Raw genomic sequence first — 22,183 nt, forward strand, 5'->3', positions numbered from 1 at the left:
TCACTATTTTCATTGTTAATTACGTTACTGATGTTTCACAAATATAGTACACTCTCGATTATCCACAGTACTTGAGGACTTGAAAACTGCAGACAATCTGCAATTCAAGCACACAGTGATGAATCAGAGTTGTTTGAAACAAAAAGTTAATTGCAATATCATAATTAAAATCATTAACTAATGTTTACAAGAAATCCTTCTTTAATCATCATAGTAAATGTGAAAATTCAGTACTTACAATGAATACAGTGCAATCCAATTTCACATTACCTTAGACTACTTTGAAACTAAATACAGTCCAGCTCTTGCAGTGTTTGAGTAGCACATGGTTTACTTCACTTGTGTTCTAACATGAGATTACTAAAGTGTGAGGCTGTGGATAATTGGCAAAGCAGATAATTCGTGCAAAGCAGATGGTTGAGAGTATATTGTATTACACGTATTGCATGAAATATTTTCTGATAAGCCTCCAGTTGGGAAGAAATGACCACAATGATACTTATTTCAATTACAATTTATTGCTCATAACATGTAATTTTACATGCATGTGCATTTTCAACCAAGTATAAAGTTCTTAGAATTACAATTTTTTTGTTTACATTATTCCTTTTACATTATAAGTCATGATAAATTCAAGATATGAAGGCATTTTCGGATAAGCCACCGCTTGACTCGTTTTTTAAAAGTATCCACTGTCAATATCTTAACTTCGTTTGATAACAATCTTTTCGCAGTTAGAGTTAATCTTCTGTCAACCATATGAAAGTCTTTTCTATGCCTTGTTTCATAGTTGTGAATAACCATGCTTCGTGTGATCTTAGTGTCTTCTTCCACTAGCATTATAGTTTCTGGTATATACATGGCAAAGCTGTCAGAATATTATGTCTAATGAATAGGGGTTTGCGAGAAGTTCCTGTTTTACTTTCGCTTTGATGCTCAAGGCTCGCTTCTGCAGTATGAAAACCCTTTTCATATTATTTTGGCATGTGTCACCCCACAGTACTATTCCATAAGACACGAAAGGGTACACTAATCCGTAACATACAATCCTTAGGGTTTCAGAATTAAGATATGATGATAATCTTCTTAATACATACAGGCTGAGTGTTAAAATATTATGAGAAGGAAAGTTGCTACTCACCATATTGCGAAGATGCTGAGTCGGAGATAGGCACAAAAAAAGACTCTCACAATTACAGCTTTCGGCTGTTAAGGCCTTTGTCAACAATAGACAGACAGACACGCACGCACAACTCACAAACACGCCTGCAGTCTCAGGCAATTGTGTGGTTTCAGTTGCCCGAGACTGCAGTCTCGTGTGTGTGTGTGTGTGTGTGTGTGTGTGTGTGTGTGTGTGTGTGGACGCACACGCACGCATGTGTATGTCTGTCCATTGTTGATGAGGACCTTAATAGCCTAAAGCTATAATTGTGAGAGTCTTTTCGTTGTGCCTATCTGCGACTCAGCATCTCCGCTACATGGTGAGTAGCAAATTTCCTTATCATAATATTGTTACACTCCATCCTGGATTTTCCATTGTTTGATTTAAACTGTATGTTAGTTTTTTATGGACATAATCAGCGTGCTGCTACCATGAAAGTTGATCATCTACGCATAAACCCAAGATTTTACAATCTGTACAGGTTTTTGGTAGGATTTCATCAGTCAAAGTATTTTGTCTGTTTGGACCACCTGGTTTAAAATGAATAATATTAGTTTTTTCTATGTTTACTTTTAAGTTGTCTCTTTCATTGCCTTTTTAATAAAGCTATGTATCTCTTCAACTAGGCTGGGCTCACTGTCTGCAGACACCAGATGTATTGTCTGCATCCATAGTGATCAATTGCTTATTGTCAAGAGACTTAGGAAATCATTTACATAGCATATGAATAGGACTGGACCTAAACTGGAGCAGTGAAGAACACCAAACTGTATATTTCTTGTACTTGACCTTCTCCTCTCCAGTATTTCTCCATTAGAACATGCAATCTACGTGCACTGCTGTCTATCCTTTAAATATGTTTCTAGCAATCACATGAGTTTTCCATGACTCTTCGCAATTTTTGATAAGAGCATGTCATGATGTACTCTATCAAAAGCCCTTGAGAGGTCCAGGAATACTCCTGCTGCTTCGGATTTTTCATTTAATTTTTCAAGTACATGATGGACAAATTGTACTGCTGCTAACATGGTACTTTGACCTCTTCTGAACCAATGCTGACAACTAATCTGCCAGGATTGAAGTAATGTTCCAGCATTTTTTTAAATATTATTTTCTCTATCAGTTTGCTGGAAGCTGAAATTAGCGCATGGGTCTGTAGTTCTGTACATGCTTTATTTCCCCCTTTTTGTGTAATAGTTTAACTACAAGCAGCTTCAACTTGTCAGGGAACACATCATCTTTGAGAACACAGTTTATTAGATGAACTAGTGGTTTCATTAGTTCATGTTTGCATTTCTTCAACAGATATGTAGAAATTTCATCTAATCCCGCTGATCCTTTGTTTCTGAGACTATCAATAAGCTGCAGAACATCGTATGTGCTTACTGTGGGTAGTGAAAGGAAGTTCTGTTTGTTACTGAACTCAAATGCGTGTTGGATATCCTGTTTCATACAGACATCATTTTTGACAGTATCTATGAAGTAATAATTAAAAATATTGCTAACCAGAAGGGGATCAGGGATATCATTATTCACAGTTAATTGTACATTATTAATTTTAGTTTGTTTCATTGTTTTTGATTTTATTTACAATTGACCAGCAAATCTTTGAAACATTATCTGAACCTCGTATCTGTTGGCTGACTCTTTCTGCTTTTATCTCCCAACTTATTTGTGGTACTTATATTTGTACTGCTGTAAGATATACATGTTTTCCATTTTTTCTTTCATATCTTTTGTTTTAAAATCTAATGGCACGTTTTAAAATCCAGTGGCACTGTTTTTGATTTTAAAGGTTGATTTTTTTCTAAATAATTACTTTTTTAATCGCATGGCTCTAGTTAAGGGCTCAGTCAGAATTTCTCTGGGTGTGGCTGTTGGAATACCCCTGAGTTTGAGAAATGTTTCACAACAAACAAGTTCTATACGACCAATGTTTTTTTCTTTCTCTCTATGTAAAAGAGAATAGACAAGGAACAAATGGAGATTGGGGTTTAAAATCACATAAAAAATGAAATCATTGAGCACGAGTTCAGATGTGGGAAATATGGGAAGGGAAATTGGTCGTGTCCTCTTCAAATGAACCATCTTGGCATTTCCCTTATTTGAACTAGGGAAACTGCCAAAAGCTAAATCAGGATGGCTGGGGGGAGGGGGGGGAATTGAACTGCCATCTTCCTGAATACAATCACATATACTAATACAAAGACTGAATGCAAACATGCTCTCATATAATAGGAAATGACAACACATTTCTTTGCCACGGAAAATAGTGTAAGAAGAAGATATTACTAAGGCTCTCAGGCATTTCACAGAAAGTCACTCAGGGACCATACTGGCACTGAAATGGAAGATGACAGCGAGAAGGCCTAAATACAGAATTCAGTGTTCCAAAATTGTTTCACTAGTGAAGATCATAATATAGCCCCTCCTTTCAATCACTGTCGAAAAGACAGATATTCAAATAAGTGACCGCAGAGCAGAAGAACAAATGCAATTGCTTAACAGTGGAAAGGCACAAGGACCAGTGGAAAGGCACAAGGACCAGATGAGATACCTGTAAGATTCTACAGATATTATGCGAAAGAACTTGCTCCCCTACTAGCAGTAGTTTATCATAGACCACTCAAGCAACGAAGGGTACCTAGTGACTGAAAGGAAGTGCAGGTCATTTCCATATATATATATATATATATATATATATATATATATATATATATATATATACACACACACACAGTTGTGTAAAATCTGAATATTTGTAATAGGTACGATGTAACACCCAATATTGTGCTTTATTAGGTACAATGGTACATTTGTATCATGTATATGTAATCACATATGTATATATGACTGTACTAAACTTCTAAAAAAATGCTATGGCGTTTGCAAAAGACACTAGTTGGTGTCTCCATGCAAAAAAATACAATAAATAAATAAAAATAAAAAACTAAAACCTGAATCAGGCTCGTCCACATCCACTGACTCCCTGCGATACCATCTCATTTCTTGCAACTCCCTCATCACTTAGTTTTTACTGCCTCTAACTATGTAAAGTACTGTGCCCCCAGATAAGCAGCTAATACAACACTACCTAACAGTTTGGTAAACAGATCTGTTAGCAATTCAACATGTAATTATCAGTAACAACAGCAGAGCACTATGTAATATTAGCTAAAATTTTAAACAACACAATACTGAAACAACTAGTTAAGTGACTATACATCAAAAATCATGTGTCATCTCTTTGGAAAATTTAGAGAGCTCTGAAGAGGCACACATCCTGTGCCTATCTGAGCACCATATAATCACAGCGTTAGATAACTTACATATCACACTCAAGCAGCTTACTTGTGCAGAACTAATATGGGGGAAGCAGAAGCTGTTACATATATTAAGTCTGGACACACGTTCAAAAGCACTGAGACAAGTAGAGTTTATAGTGAAAAGCTTACAGAAGTGTGTGGTTCTGAATTAATATTGAAAAATAGTTCACTTTTAATTGTAACTATACAGAGACCCCATCGGGAAATTTTGAACAGTTTATGAGGAATCGAGATTCCTTTCTATGCTACCTGTCAGATAATAGCAAGCAGTTAAGAGTCAGTGGTGATTTAAATGTACATTTTCCAAGAGATTCTGATAGGAAAAATGGTTTGGAAATCTTATTTGGACCCTATAATTTGATCTCAGTCATTAACTTTCCAACCCAGGTGGATAAAGACTGTAGGATCCTAATTGATAATGTTTTCTTTGGTGAAGCTCAAAGCAAGAAAATAAATGTTTATTGAGTAACAAATGCTCTGTCTGATCATGAGGTACAGTTAGTTAGGATAAATAACATAGGTCTTATAGCATGGGTACTCCTCAGTGAAAATAGTTATTATAATTAATGACTTAAGGACAAATGTTTAAGAATAGTTTACAAAAGATGGCCTGGGATGAAATTCAAGTGCTAACATTAAATTTAATCTACTCCATGATATATTCATAATATTATTTGAAAATAACTTTGCATGTAAGCTGATCGGAAAAGACATTAAGTAGCCATGTAAAAAGCCTTTGGTAACTAGATGGATTACAGTACCTTGTGAAAGGAAAAGGGGAAATGTATCTGCTGACAAGGATAATTAGATATCCCGCAGTAGCTGCACACTACAAAACTACTCAAAAATATTAAGAAAAGTCATCAAAAAATCAAGGAACATGCACATAAAGCCAGAAATCAGTAATTCCAACAACAGACTTAAGCTATACGGAAGGTAGAGAAGTGGGACAGAGGACACATGGCCATGGAACAGGATAACATTACAACTTAACTGAATGGAAGGGCTATTAATGATGAATCACAGGTACAAAATATATTTAATAATTATTTCTTAAATATAGTAGAAAGCATACAAACAGTTCAAGAAAAAAAATCACAGCAGCATGTTGAAAAAGCAACTTCAATAATATTCAATCATCTGAATGTATCACCAAATTCTCCTTCTGGAATTAAGAAAATTATACATTCCCTCAAAAATAAAAGTTCATCTGGTTTTGATTGTGTTTCCAATAGCATACTAAAGATTTGTCCCATATAACAAGCCTGGTCTTATCTGAAATACATAATGCATCAGCTAACTTGAGGCATTTTTCCAGAGAGACTGAAAGATAATGTAAAACCACTATTTAAGAAAGGTGGTAGGAAGGTTGTCTAAATACCGACCTGTCTCACTGCTAACGTCATTTTCGAAAATTTTTGATAAGGTGATGTATTCTATCTCACCTGAGCAGCAATTATATCTTCAGCAAATCATAGCCTGGATTTGAGAAGAGTACTCTGCTGACAATGCCATTTATATGTTCATTCACATTTTACATGCATTAGATAATAAAATAGCACCAGTTGGCATTTTCTGCAACTTATCTAAGACATTTGGCTGTGTGAATCACAGTGTTCTCCTTGACAAACTGATGTTTTATAGTACTGACAGTATAGCCAATGGATAATGTCATATCTAACCAGAACAATGCAGAAAGTTGTATTCAGTAACTCAATCAATGTAGTTCAGGGACATTATTCTGGCATGGGCGAAATCATGTACGTTGTTCCTCAAGGTTTAATTTTAAGTCTACTATTGTACCTCATATATGTAAAAGATATACCGTCTCATATACAACAAGCAGAATTACTTCTTCCTGCAGATGACACTAGTATTGAGGTCAATCCAAGCACCCACACAGAAACATAAGAAATGATAAACAACATTCTTAAAAGTGTCAATGACTGGTTTTCTGTAAACTGTCTCACCCTAAATTTTAAAAAGACAACATATTCAGTTCTGTACATGTAGGGATATAACACCAATGATAGATATAACACATGGCAAGGAAATTACAAATATGGTGGGAATTTCAAAATTCTTAGGTGTCCATACTGATGAGGATTTAAACTGGAAAAAGCATATTTTGGAACTGCTAAAACACATTAGTTCGGCCACATTTGCTCTTAGAAACATTGCAAATCTGGGGGAGAGACAAATCAGTAAAATGACACATTTTGCATATTTTCATTCACTAATGTCATATGGAATAATGTCCAGGGGAAACTCATCTTTAAAAAAGAAAGTCTCCATTGCTAAAAAAGTGCTGCAAGAGTAATACGTGGGGCTCACCCACAATCTTCTTGCAGACACCGGTTTAAGCAGTTGGGCATTCTGACTACTGCTTCACAGTACATTTAATAATGTCTACTTACCATACAGTCTTAGAATGGAAGACAGATCAGCATATTACAATAGATAAATAAAAATAATTATAATCGTATGGAAAAGGTCCCAAATAAAAGTGAATGATTGAAAGAAAAAGTGAGAACAAATAAAAAATATAATATCATGATTAAAATCATATTGACCTACATAGATCCACACCTGAGATCTGGGTGCAGTCATAAGACACCATGCCACAAAAGTTGCTAGACAGGCATACATTCAACAACTGCCAGAGGCTGCCACTCAAGGATACATGTGCAGCCTCTCATTCATGCACTCTACGAGCCAGCTGACAGCTTTTAGAGTTGAGCCCATACAGCTATAACTCAGTTACATGTTTACCTCTGATATTTATTATCAGACTGTTATTGTGAGCCACTCGGTAGCTAGTGAACCCATTGTAATATATTGTTTTCTAGACTCAATAATGTTTCTGGTGTCAGTCATCGTGTGGTATTCTCTTGTGGGATCAGGACACATTGGCAATGAGTATTGTCATGTCTGCATGTGTTTTTCATTGTGCAGTTGCTTTTTGCGTTTTGTCGTGGTACGAAGTCTCTGATTCAAACATTAGTACAACAACAGGACTTCATCACTGTCATGCAACAGGCTCCACCAGCATCACTCTCCAAAAATTCATCTCCAGCACCGTGTTTTCCTCAGTTCCCGCCATTTGACAAGGTGGTGGAAGAAAACCACCTATGGCAGCATTTTCTTGCCTCCTGGTTACTGATGCGGAAGTATGTCGGACACTGTTTTTGTCTCAAATTTCTCCCATCTTCTATCGAGTGCTGCAGCAGTTGGCCCCATTGCAGTAACTTTCTTCATTGTCATTTGACACCTTATGTTTGTTGTTGTCTGCCTTTTATTGCCATTGCATGCACTTTGTGGTCACTACGGTTGAATTTTACCAAAGCAAGAAGCAGCCCCATCAGTTTTAACATGCCTGGATTACAAATGTTTGCGGCATTAGTCTCAAGTGCCATTTTGTCACGGACACATGAAAAGAGTCACATGTGGACTTCATGGTTTGTGATGTTGTCATCTGCTCTGCCCCAGAGAAGGAAGTCTGGCAACGGGTCCTCCAGTTGGAGAACACTGCCATCGAAGAGGTTTTGTTAATTGCCCAGTCATATGAGATCTCACAAGCCAATATCTTCTGATCCCACAAGAGAGCACCACACAATGACTACCACAACAACTATATTATGTCTTTCTTATTATAATGGGTACAGTAGCCAAAGAGAGGCTCACAATAAGAATCTGACAACAGGTATCCAGAGGTAAACATGTAACTCAGTTAGAGCTGGCTGACCCCATCTCTAAATGCTGTTGGCTGGCCAGTAGAGAATAGAGACAAGAGGCTGCTCATGCAACCACAACTGGTGGCCTCTGATGGCTGTCGAACTCCGAGCTCCATCTGCCGACTCCTGTGGCGTGTCTTATGACTGTGCACACAGACCGCAGATGTGGATCTATGCGGCTCACTACAAAATGACACAGCAAAGGATTAGAAATAAAAAAATACATTTAAAACAATAAACTGAATACAAATAATGATCAAAGTCATTTCGCCAAAGATTTTAAAATAAAATTTTATAACCACCAGACAACAGTAGAACCCTCAACCTTCTGCATGTTGGAAATGTATCTTAACCACCATGTTAAAACCACTCTGGATAACATTACTATTTTTAAGGTTCTAGAGCAGCAGTTCCCACTGGGTGTGCCAAGGCACAATACTGTGCCATAAAATTATTTAAGTGTGCCACATTACTTCTGAGGGTTTATGATATTACTAAAAAAAGTAACTGAAGAAATTTCATTAAATGTTTATTTTTAAGAAAGAACAACAGAATGTACAGCAATATTTCAGAACTTAAAACTTATTTACAGGTTATTTACTACTTTACGCCTTACAAGTCTTAGTTCTCAATGAGAAACTTGAGCCTGTTGTTTCTTAAACAAAAGTTCAGTTTGTGGTGAAATTGAAAACAAACACACAGACAAGTCTCTCACATTTCTTGTTTTTTATGTTGTTGTTGTGGCCTTCAGTCCAAAGAGTGGTTTGATGCAGCTCTCCATTCTACTCTATCCTATTCAAGACTCTACCTCTCCAAGTAACTACTGCAACTTACATCCTTCTGAATCTGCTTATTGCCTTCATCTCTTTGTCTCCCTCTACGATTTTTACCCCCCCATGCTTCCCTCCAGTACTAAATTGGCGATCCCTTGATGTCTCAGAATGTGTGCTACCAACTGATCCCTCCTCCTAGTCACACTGTACCACAAATTTCTCTTCTCACTAATTCTGTTTAGTAGCTCCTCATTAGTTGTGTGCTCTACCTATCTATCTATTCTTCATCATTCTTCTGTAGCATCACATCTCAAAAGCTTCTATCCTCTTCTTGTCTAAACTGTTTATTGTCCATGTCCCACTTCCATGCATGGCTGCACTCCAAACAAATACTTCCAGTAAGGACTTCCTGACACTTAAATCTATACTTAATGTTAACAAATTTGTTTTCTTCAGAAACGCTTTTGTTGCTACTGCCAGCCTACATTTTATGTCCTCCTTACTTTGACCATCATCAGTTATTTCGCTTTCCAAATAGCAAAACTCATCTGCTACTTTAAGTGTCTCATTTCCTAATCTAATTCCCTCAGTGTCACCTGATTTAATTTGACTACAGTCCATTATCCTCATTTTGCTTTTGTTGACGTTCGTCTTATATTCTCCTTTCAAGACACTGTCCATTCTGTTCAACTGCTCTTCCAAGTCCTTTGCTGTCTCTGACACAATTACAACATCATTGGCAAACCTCGAAGTTTTTATTTCTTCTCCATGGACTTTAATTCCTACTCCAAATTTTTCTTTTGCTTCCTTTCTGCTCGCTCAGTATACAGACTGAATAACATTAGGGATAGGCTACAATGCTGTCTCACTTCCTTCTCAACCACTGCTTCCTTTTCATGCCCCTCGACCCTTATAACTGCCAGCTGGTTTCTGTACAAATTGTAAATAGCCTTTCGCTGCATGTATTTTACCCCTGCCACCTGTACAAAGGTAATCGCAAAAGTAAGTAAGGTCTCCCATTCTTTTTATAAGTACATAGACCTGTTTATTTCTACAATGGTTTACCTCAGTCTACAGCTTGAACATTTAGCTATTTTTTGACATATTCATCATTTCTGTCGATGCATTTTTGTAGACGCTGTGGCAGTTTTTGTATTCCCATGTCATACCAGCTCGCCGCCATGCTGTTCAGAAAGTTATGAACCCCTTCTTTCAACTCGTCGTCAGAGCTGAATCGCTGGGACCACAATTAACGCTGCCAGGTACTGTGAGACTCTGAAAAAACTCAAACGGGCAATTCAGAACCAGAGAAGAGGAATGTTGAGCAAGGGTGTACACATTCTCCATGACAACGCTTGCCCACTCATCATTCAGCAAACCGTTGCTCACCTGCAACAGTTTCATGGAACACAATCACCCACTCACCCTATAGTCCTGACTTGGCACCCAGTGACTATTACCTGTTCCCTAGGTTAAAAGAACATTTGGCCAGAAAGCGATTCATCTCCGATGATGAGGTGAAAGAAGAGGTTCATAACTTTCTGAACAGCATGGTGGCGAGCTGGTATGACATGGACGTACAAAAACTGCCACAGCGTCTACAATAATGCATCGACAGAAATGGTGATTATGTCGAAAAATAACCAAATGCTCAAGCTGTAAACTAATGTAAACCATTGTAGAAATAAACATGTCTATGTACTTATTAAAAAAATAGGAAACCTTCCTTTTGGGATTACCCTCGTAGAATTTGAAAGACAATATTCCAGTCGACATTACCAAAAGCCTTCTCTAAGTATACAAATGTTATAAACATAGGTTTACCTTTCCTTAACCCATCTTCTATCAGAAGTCAAAGGGTCAGGTATTGCCTTGTGTGTTCCTACATTTCTCCAGAATCCAAACTGATCTTCCCCTGAGTTCGCTTCTACCAGTTTTTCCATTCTTCTGTAAAGGATTCATGTTAGTATTTTGCAACTGTGACTAATTAAACTGGTAGTTCAGTAATTTTCACACCTGTCAGCACCCGCTTTCATTGGAATCCGAATTACTATATTCTTCTTGTAGTCTGAGGGTATTTCACCTGTCTCGTACATCTTGTTCACCAGACAGAAGAGTTTTGTCATGGCTGGCTCTCCCAAGGATATCAGTAGCTCTAATGGAATGTTGTCTACTCCCTGTGCCTTGTTTTTTATGTTAGCTTGTGATAAAAGTCTGAGGTTGCACAAGTAGGTGGTGAGAAAATGCAACAGTGTAGTACTTGGTTTCACTGCTATTACTAGGTGCTCTTTCTTTGCTAACACCCAAAACTTTATAAGCGGTAATTCACCATATTTCAACTGAAGTTTCAGTCCATCTGAAGTTCTGCAAGCTGCTCTTCTTCCTCTAGAGTAAGGTTACTGATGGATTCTGGAGGCATGACATCAGGATTATGCACCCAGTCATATTTGTCGACAGTGGTGGAGGGAAAATATTGTGCCATGAGGTAATTTAATATGAGTATGTATGTTATGTCACCATGTGGATCTACTTTGAAAGTAACAGTAAACCTCTTAAGATTTTTCTTTCCCATGTGTGACTGCCAAATCCAGGCTTTTTGTAATTCAGAAAATGTTTCTAGGTCTCTAGCTTTAGGCATCTAGCAGATCTATATATGCAGAATCAAAATTTCATGTTAAGATCCCCTTCATGGAACAATTGTTCAAGAGGTCCTGTCTTAAAAGCCCCAGACTTAACGAAGTGTGCCATGTTAATGCCTCACTCAAAATTCTGTTGCAACAGTCTTCACCACCTCAGCCTCACGATATATGAAGCAATGTGTTGTTTGAGTCTTTCACCAAATTTGCTGTATTGTGGGCTTATGCCTACTCTGCCAGAAATACACATTACATCCAAGATATGCAGGCAGGCAGCTTCCAATGAGATAGCCTATGAAAGCTCCCATGTTCCACACGGCCAGCAAACAGCAGCCTAAAAACTGTCCGAGGTTTCTGGCTCCATGGACCTCTTTCTTACACCGGCCATGTGACAGGAAATAGGACAAGCTGTATCCTGGCAACCGGGGCTGTACTTAGGCCAGCATCTGGACCCTTAGCAGTAACTTGTCACTCCAAGTGGGCTTTCTGGGCCAGGTGCCACATTCAGTTGCATTTCATCATCAAGAGCTCACTCCAGAGCCGTCGCTACACAGCCACCACTGCCCACGCCAGTCTTCACAACCCAGAACCCCCCACGCAACCTCTCCAGAAGAAGACACAGCCGTGACGTAGTAACCGATCAGTGGATTTGTAATAATTCTGTGTTCATCCTTATAATTGACTTCCCTGAACTTAGTAAGTTTATCATTGGGAACTCTGACTCTGACAGGTCCCTTCCGGTTTTTGTTTGGCATCTAAAGTGCAAAAACTTCCATTTATAACTCTTTGTTATTTATCATTAATAGGCCTTCTGCCCGATGCACTACCTGTGTTTTTGTTTGTGACTGTTTTCACACAGACTTCAATGAAGGAAGATTGTGCTATCTTGACTAAAAGAAATTTCAAATTTGTTGCATGCCTGTGCCTTCTTTTCTTGACCATCTGCAGTGGATTTTTAAAAATCCTTTGAATCTTCCAGTCACTGCTGTTGCACTCTCTGTGCAAACACAATGGCAACTTCTCCAGGACAGCCCATTTGGTTTCAAAGTGCTGAATATAGAATTATTCACGTCTAAACCAGTTTATGTTGAGGGCAGTTCAGTACATGAAAGGAATTGTTCAATGATTGAATCCACATCAAAAAATCTTATGCAACTCAGTAATTGACATTTCTTACTTTATATCAGTTGACTCGTCAAGCTGCAGTATAAATACGAGGGTGTGCTGAAATATACAGCCTCCCAATGTTTTACTTGAAAACTCAAAGCTTTTTACATAAAAATCAACTTTATTGACACACAGCATCTTTATTCTTCACGTCTACATACTTATTTCTCAACAGTTAGCCTGGTGACGAACACATTTCTTTCAATGAGAGACCATTTTGTTGATACCATTACTGCAGAACATTTAACTTTGTTGATGGAGTAACAACCTCACATCGGCTTGCACCGCTTCATCACTATGAAAATGAAGTCCTTGAATATGACCTTTAAGTTCTGGAAACAGATTAAAATCAGATGGGACCAAGTTGTTACTATATAGAGGATGACTGATGACCGTGAACCCAAGGCATTGGACTGTTGCAGATGTCGCAGGGCTCGTGTGTGGTCTGGTATAGTCATGCTGAAGGAGAGTGTGCTCCATGTGTGGATGAACTCTTTGAATTTGTGCTTTCAGTTTTCTGAGCTGTTTCTCACACACTAATATAGTTACATTACAAACCACCACATTGAACACTACAATTTAGAGTCCTCTAGTGGCAGAGGCTTGCAACGTGCACCAGCAAAGCAGGAATGTCGACTGAGTAATATGCATGATGTGTAACATCTCAACCAATATTGAGAACAGAATAAAAAAATCCAGAGGTATTACTTTCCAGTTCGCCCTCATAAATGACCATCACTTACCTTTTTGTGTACATTGAACTGGATATCTGAAGACATGTCATCAATCCGCCAGGAAATAGTCTCGTTTGACAAAGGAACCAAAGATATTTCCTTCTCGGCGCCATCACGTAAAACCGATTTCCTTACACACTCGAGAAATTATATCCTCTGCAGTAGTACGGAGTTGCAGTTTTTTGCTACTGTTTCAGGAACTTTATAACTGGCCACTTGCACTTTTCCAAATATAGTTGCTCTCAGTAACATAGCTTTTCTGGTAAGGAAATCAATCAGCTAAAACAGTCCTTATCTTTCCCAGATAAGTGACTATGTTTACTATTCAAATGTCTTTTCAATTTACCAAGGACCATGAATTCAATGGTTAGTTTTTCTCTGCACATGGCACACTCTGGTAATGGACAGTTTTCAGGTCCACAGAACATAAATCCAAAGTTCAAAGTTTAAATTATTCTCTTGGCACTTACAAGCTGTTCCAGTAGGCTGCAATGCTTTCACAAAATTTACATTTGCAATCGGTTCATTTTCACTTTTTGTTGTTATTTGTTTCTGTCACTCAGTCATCTTCCAATCTCCTTCCCCCCCCCCCCCCCCCCCTTTTAATCAAAAACTAATTTTGTTGATTACAAGCAAGTGAGGGCCTGCTAGGGTGGATGGCTGTACGGTATGATACTTGCAACCCCAATCTACAGTACCACACAGATGGTTTAAAAAGGTCGACCCATGCCTGATGACCTCTCCTGAATCCAACCAAGGTTTTGGGATGTTTTCTATGGTAATTAGGTAAATTTCAGTACTGGTAGTCTCCTCCAAAATATTCCTAATTGAGAACCCCTCTACCCAGACACAGCCTAATGGAATATTTGAATGAAAAGAAAGGTCTACAAGAGCCCCTACTCCTATATTCATGAGTAATAGGAACTGAAAAAAATAAAAGGTGCATTAGTGCATAATTGTTTTCCAACCTTGATGTGTCCTTACGTTGAAAGAAGTTTCATCGGAATTAATAAGTCAGTGCCAGTACATGAGTAATCCACTTCTGCTTGAGTGCAAAATTGTTGAGCTTTTGTGCAGTCTCGTATACGGATGACATGTAGATATGTGTTGATCAGGAGAAAATGCATGCAGATGTGTAACCTCAAATGGGACCTACTTTGAAGGCAATCACTACTAACAGAATGTATTTGGTAAGGACAAAAATTTGCAACACTGGATTCTTTTCTTTGTTAATATGTCACACACAACATTTTTCAATGGAGCAAAAGAACTTGTCTGCTCCTCCACTGCTACTTAATTGATACATTCTGGTGAAACATGTCAAAGCAAAAAACAAAGTTCAAGGTTTCTAATACGACATGAAAAATTGTTCTTAGTAATGTTACAGTCTATTCCTTTTGTATCACAGTAGAATTTATGAGCTTTCAGAATTTGTGTTTGATCTTACAGTCAAAATTGGAAAAGGATTGGTATAGATAAGACATCAGAAGAATTCTATTTCAATAAGAAACCCAAATGTGGCATTGCTCTAGGAAGACACTGCCGGACATAAATGAGAAGAAAATTAACAATGAGATGCCAGCAGCTGGCAAGATTAGAAAATCTGTGAAGTTAGACGTGGCACTACAGACAAGTAGTGAGACCAGCAGTAAAAGCCCAGCTAGAACAGTGGTGAACAAAAATGTTGACAACAGTGAGACAAAACAAACATTGTAGGGCAACAACATATCCGAAATCTGCTCCATGCCACTCCCAACTTCTTGTGTTTCAAATCTCTTATTTTGCTGGAATCAGACTGTTGTCTCCCCTCTGATCTCATCCAATTTCTTCCTTCATCTAGAGATTTCACATGATTTTCTCATCGTATTGTTGAAAAATTTCAATTTCCCAAATGCTTTCTTCTCAATTTTGTTCAACAAAGGTGTGGCAGTTATCGACTGCAAGAGCCGACCGCCTCATCTTTGAGAACAAACTTCTTTGAAAACTGTTGATCGCAGTGTGTTCCAAACTCTGTATTCGAGCAGATGTGTTTGCACCGACATGATCAAATAAAGTTAATTCATTATAAACGAGCAAATACTTAATGTTGGGTTCGATATTACCGTACGTAACATCTTGATCCCCACACTGGTGACCCTGACGCTCACGAATGCCGCTTACGATGCCAGAAATGTGTACTGGAACATCGCCATGGACAAACAATGTTGCAACCCTTTGTCGGATTTCTACACCCATCGACTTCGCATCGCACCGCATCTGGATGCAGTGTACAGGAAGTGTAATTAGTGTGTAAATTCCAGACTCTTGTGTGAATCGTGCTTTTTGATAACTTTCGTCACCTTCTCACACATCGACAATGCGACCAAGGCGCACACGTCGCCCGTCGAAACCCGCTCAATGCGTCGGTAATTTCACTTCCGGACAGTGCAGTGCTCCTTTGCCGATTAATTTGGACAATTTTGACTTGCTTTTGTGTAATGCATTAACTTTGTGCACTGCTTCGACATTGGACAATCATGTCAAACAATGGACTGCAACAAACGGGGACTATGTTGCAAATCTCAGTTCGCACGAACTCCGAACTACAGCTAAATCACATGCCTGGTCGAATTCACAGGAAAAATTTCATCAAGTACATCCTACCGATCAACAACAATGCACCAATTACACTGATGACAATGCCGGCTGTTTTTCAGTGCAACACTGGACATGCCACGCCTCCCTCTACACAGCATCGGAGCCGCACAGACTCTGCTCGACCGCTACCGACAGCGATGTCACGGCCGCCACCTGCTGGCTCACTGACCTCAACCCAGTCAAAACAAACAGCTGCGCAACATACAATCCCGCCACGGCTACCGCACCCGCATCTCGTCAACAACTCGCCGACACTATGCATGCTTACCGCCTGGCCGTTCACTACTCGATCGCGCCCGCAACTTGTTCACCCACCCCAGACAACGATTTCAGCCGTATCAATGCTTCATACAGCAGTGAACATGTTCTCACTCCGCCGCCGCCGAGTACTGAGTTTCACATTCGTGATCGCACAGACAATCTCTTCTACTCAAACTGTTACGTCAATACTGTGCCACCGACCTTGTCTTGTACGCCAGGTTACCCTTTGATAGTGACAGATTCTGATTTAGACCCCATCTTACTCAGTGTTACACAGCAGATTGCTTCACGACATACATTTTCACCTGAACAACTGCAACAGCTACGTGAGCAAATTGCGACATACAACTTGTTGGTACAAGATCAGTTACACATGCTGCAGCCAACACCGACCGAGCACGACATGCAACGAGATGCTCCTGTCATTGTTCCGCCTCCGACTGCTGACGATCCTTTGCCGTTACTACCAGCTACAACTAATACCCTGACGATCACACTACATGGATGTATGTCCAAGATGTCACAACTGTCATCATGCCGCCTCAAGTGGAAATTCTACGTTACTGATGTGATACAAGCAACTTATTTACGCCGCTGCCACCTTTCCTTGGTAGTTCCAGACACTTCGCTTCTGTACCACGGCATAACCAGCCACATTCCAGTGCAGCTTGCTTTGCTGCCCTCTTCACTACCTCCGCAATGTACAACCAACACATCTGCCGTTTCTGCTTCGACAGTGAGCATCTTTCCACTCCGACACACGACCGTGCAGCAGTTTCGTGCGAGCAGCTTGCAGCCTTACGACTCGACCGCAGTGCCGACAGTGACAGCACACACGCAGCTCCAGTTCCATCAAACTGTCGCCTCTCTGCCACAGACCAGTAGTTCATCCGCCGATTCGACTTCTTCACGTTCACATTACGTCTCATCGCCTTCCTGCTCCGACCATGGTTTCACCGACCACATCCGCCTTCCACCACCTCTCGCCGTTGCCATGCCTCATGCCCAGGACTCACGGCCATACCCCCCAACCTTCGATCACGGCTGTTTCGCACATCAAAACACCGACACTGTCAACTCTGCTTGTAACATCCTGCCATTTACCGCTGTAACACACTCACCGTCCACAGACTCTGAGGTGACGCTTCCGTCTACACCGAAGTCATCTGCCGCCAAGGTCAGTCATGTGCAGCTTGCTGTTTTCTCCCCTGATGCGACATCAAGCGCCTCTATAACTCCATCATTACCGCGAGTGTTGCTCACCCGGGATCTCTTACGCAACCTGTTAAGCCACAGCACGCTTGCTCCTTTATGTCATACGGCCAATAACAAACTGTTACCGGACACGTTGCACTTACCGCGGCGCTCGCCCGCAAATACTTTGGCAATACATCACATTGCATCTTCGATGCACTCCGCATCTTTGATCGGATCAAAACCCCGCTGCACCGCACGGCCTCAGCACGACTATGTTCTCCCCACCGACACGCCGCCGCCTTCTGCTCCCACCGTGCCATCAGCAGCATGGCACAGTCAACCTGTGGACGCCTTCCACGCCTCCTTCCCTCCGCTGGTCATGCCCACCGAGACATCGAAAAACGGTCCGATCGCGCCTCGCATTAGTGCCTGCCACGACACGATCGGTCACGCGCACCTGCGCCATCAGCCGGCCGGGTGCACACACGCCTCTCATCATCCTTACCATGTTCCACACTACCGGCGGGGGCTCTGTGGCGGTTATCGACTGGAAGAGTCGACCGCCTCACATTTGAGAACGAACTTCTTTGAAAACTGCTGATCGCAGTGTGTTCCGAACTCTGTATTCGAGTGGATGTGTTTGTACCGACATGATCAAAATAAAGTTAATTCATTATAAACGAGCAAATACTTAATGTTGGGTTCGATATTACCGTACGTAAGATCTCGATCCCCACAAAGGTATCTCATTTTAGGCATAAATGTCCTGAGCAGTTAATCATTTAGAGACAGAAATTTATTCATATAAATAAAACTTACAACTTACTAATTTTTGTATGAACGTTGCTGATTTTCATTAGAATCAAAAATTGTTACATGTGAGTAAAAAGTAAATTACATATGACAGACAGCTTACTATTTGGCATTACGATAAGTATATATAAGTTTATTCAAGTAAAACTTCCTGAAATCTATCATTTCATACAACTTTTCTGACTCTAGTAATACTGAAATGACCAATTTTAGTCAAAAGCAACAACTGTCACAAAAATTAGCAATTTGGACAGTATTTGAATAAAATACTTTGTAAAACAGTCTCAGACTCTGGACACTTTAGAATCTCTTAGCATTTTTACACATGAGCCAGTCTGCTGTCACGTGCAAGTAAATATTTTTATCTTTACTTGGGTGCAGTTTCATTTATGGCTGTTTTATTCCGTATAAATAATACAATGCATGTTCTGCAGCAATAGTGATATCATAATAGAAAACAGGTTGTTGACTAAACATCAGACTATAAGCTCCATAGACATTCAATACTCCTTTTACACATATGAAAAAAGGCAGACAAATGTATAGGCTTTTACATCAGTGTAATAATGAATAAAATAACTTTGAGTATCACACTAAATCATACTGTAAAATTAAATACTGTTTTCAGCTCTTATGTCATTTTACATTACAACATAGGGTTTCATTTAAACTGAATCAAATTTAAAAGACAATATTTGTTGAGCTATCTGCTGGTCTGTAAAAATAATATCTAATCTTGCCTGTGACAGGAAGTTTCCTCAATCCCTGGGAATGTCTGCACTCAAATCTGCAACTACATAAGCAGCTGCTGTCCAGATTGCAGTGCAAAGGTCAAGAACATGTGGATCTTCTACAGTCACCATATCTGCTGCTGTATGGTGGAACCAGAAATAATGCTCATTCGCATTAATTAGGCTCGAGCTAGGCACACCAACATCTGTCCACAAGGCTATGTCTGATCCTCCTACTTGTGGAGTACTATATCGGCTTGCACCAATTGGTTTAAAAAGTCTGAAATAATGGGTAGACACATCTAATACATCCTAATATCAAAGTCATTAAACCACATTAATAGACTATAACTCACAGGGGTGTTACACAAAGTAATGATTGTGTTACAGTACAGATGCAGTAGGATAATGCACATTCATGACAGTCTAAAACTTAGTGCTTGTTATTTGTCGTGGTGCTGATACTATTTGTAATTCAATAGGAAACTGCAGCAGCAAAAAAATTAGAGAGTACTATTTGGAAGTACTGCACGAATTGCATGGAAGATGCTCATTCTGCAATTACACTGGCACTTGTCACCAGCATGTAAGCAGCAGTATGACAGAAAAGAACAAATCAGTATGAGCAATAATGCGAAGTAGTGAATAATATTATTTTTGTACATTTGACTACTAAAACTACAAAATTGTTTGAAATTAATGCAACCCATAAAAATGGTATGTGGAAAGACTGCAATGAAGGAGAAATACGTAAGATTTTACCAATGTAAAAATTTTCTATATAAGACATTACATAAATGGTAAAAATGTGACAGGGAATGTAAAGACAGTTTAGATCTGTCAAAGCAGTTCCAACAGGATCAACTTCCTCATTTACACAGGTCTCCACATGGATTCCTCCATATTCCCTGTGAAGATGGAGGGGGTACAATACTCACTGCTTGCAAGCCTGCACTCAGTGTCTGCTTGTGGAGTACTTTTGCAGTGAAGCCGTGCTCCGTAGCCAAACAAGAGCAAAAAGAATGACTGCAAAGTCAATTGTTACAAACACCGATAAGGGTGCCAAATAGAGCACAACATGGAGTTAAATAACAATCACTAAATCTGGTTTAATAAGTTGTCTTCTAAAAGAAAGGGAGAGCAAAAGGAATCTGAGTAAAATCAGTCAGACCCCTGTAACAGAACCAGTAATCTCTGACAGCAAAGAAAACATTGGTTTTTTATGCAGCACTACACAATAAATATTGGACAATATATAGAAAACATGTCAGCCATACTACAGTAAGTGTGTTACATTAATGATGAGTGTGATTCATAATGTGAGAAAACCACATTTTAGGAGAAAGAGAAGGCACACAATAGTATCCATTCAATTGGATGCATATTATCACTTGCTTGCCCTGGGTAACAAATATGATGAATACTTAATACAAATTGATTAGCTCCAGACAGTCATCTGCTACTCATTTTACAGAACATGGTAAAGTATTTTATGAGCAAGCAAACATATGCAGAGTGTGCCAAATAAAAATGGCCCTGATGAGTGGATACGATTGTATGTGAACGTATGTATATAATCACACCTTATAACGTGCACACCACATGTACACCCGCCATGTGATCCACACCGGTTCACAGCATTGTGTGGACTGTGTCAGTGAGAGTGGAACAGTGCAAAGGGGATGATGATATTCACAGTGGAGCGGCAGGTGTTTGCTGGAGAAAGTTATGTGAAATTACGTGAAACCAAAGTCATGGAAATGGTGTGGTCAGTTGTTTGCTGAGAAGTTCAATGGTGTCAAAGTGCCAGAAAAGAGTGCCACGCAACATTAAGTCTGAAAATGATGCCAGACAGGGTCTGTTCTGAAAAAGTCAAAAAACATTCCGAAATGTGCTCACACTTGCGTCAAGAGATGAATGGTGGTCACTTTCAACATCTGCTACAGGTCTTAATCAGGTTAGTACTGTACTTCCTTTCCTCTGTGATTCTTTGTACCCTAGAACTCTAGTTCTCCAGGCCACTTATTATTTGCTCCACCCTGTAAAACGTACTTTCTAATTCACTCACATTTTAGTTTTCACTATGTACAAACAATAGAGTAAAAATTAATAAACAACAAAAAGGAAGAGAAATGAAGTTACAATGCACATCCCCTAAAGAAAATTTGCATCTACAACTGCTGTAATCATCTGTTTAGCCAAGAAACAAACACAGAAATTCCAGAACTAAACACATGTTCCCCCAAGAAACAATATTACTTGGTGCAGACAGACAATCCAACACAATGAACATACACCCACAGAAAAAATATTCTCCAAATGAAATGTAGATCATGTTTTTCCATTCACAAGCAACCAAAAATTCTATTCAGTGCACATTGTACATTATCCTTCAGATTAAAAGAAATAACATTTCCTATTTTGAATTATGGAAGGATGTTCATCACTGTAAAGGAATAGCCAAAGAGAAATTTTTCAGTGGATGAGAAAGAAAAAAATAAGAACATTACATCAATTTTACAGCAAATATGTGTGTGTGTGTGTGTGTGTGTGTGTGTGTGTGTGTGTGTGTTTTCCATACCTCCTCCTAAGCCACTGAATAAATTTCAACCAAACTTGGTATGCATACGATTTATTATCTGATATGAACCACTGTTGGGATAAAAACCACCTGGCTCCAGTTGGGGGAGGGGTTTGGGGGGGGGGGGGGGGAGCAGAGTGAAAGGGTTGATAACCTCTGACATCAAGGCTGCCAGGGGCTATACGTGTGAATGGCCACAACTGAGTGGAGGGAGGAAGCGACAGCCAGAAAGAGGGGGGAGGAGATGGACAGAGAGATGGGGAAGAGGAGATGAACAGAGGGGGAGAGGAGAAGGTGATGGGCATCCAAGTGGTTAGGTGCAGGTGTAATGCTCTTACTAAAGAGTCCGAGGCATTTAACATCAAGGGCGAAAACGTTGTTCTTATCTAACTGACAATGTAAATCATTTTCAAAGACACACTTGAAAAAGG

General features: G+C 39.5%; 1 protein-coding gene across 3 annotated transcripts in view; it reads right to left on the reverse strand.

Moving 5' to 3' along the window:
• LOC124798425 (carboxypeptidase Q-like) overlaps window positions 1-22,183 on the reverse strand; it is a 77,380-nt gene that overhangs the window by 2,091 nt on the left and 53,106 nt on the right. Inside the window, exon 6 of one of the 3 annotated variants that reach the window (XM_047261835.1) lies at window positions 19,181-19,451. The exons of the other annotated variants lie outside the window; for them this stretch is intronic. Coding sequence (XP_047117791.1) covers window positions 19,199-19,451 — 253 coding nt within the window. The 3' untranslated portion in view covers window positions 19,181-19,198. The remainder of the gene's footprint in view (window positions 1-19,180; window positions 19,452-22,183) is intronic. 3 annotated transcript variants of the gene reach the window in all.

Source organism: Schistocerca piceifrons, chromosome 1 (assembly GCF_021461385.2).
Source record: "Schistocerca piceifrons isolate TAMUIC-IGC-003096 chromosome 1, iqSchPice1.1, whole genome shotgun sequence".
Taxonomy (NCBI): domain Eukaryota; kingdom Metazoa; phylum Arthropoda; class Insecta; order Orthoptera; family Acrididae; genus Schistocerca; species Schistocerca piceifrons.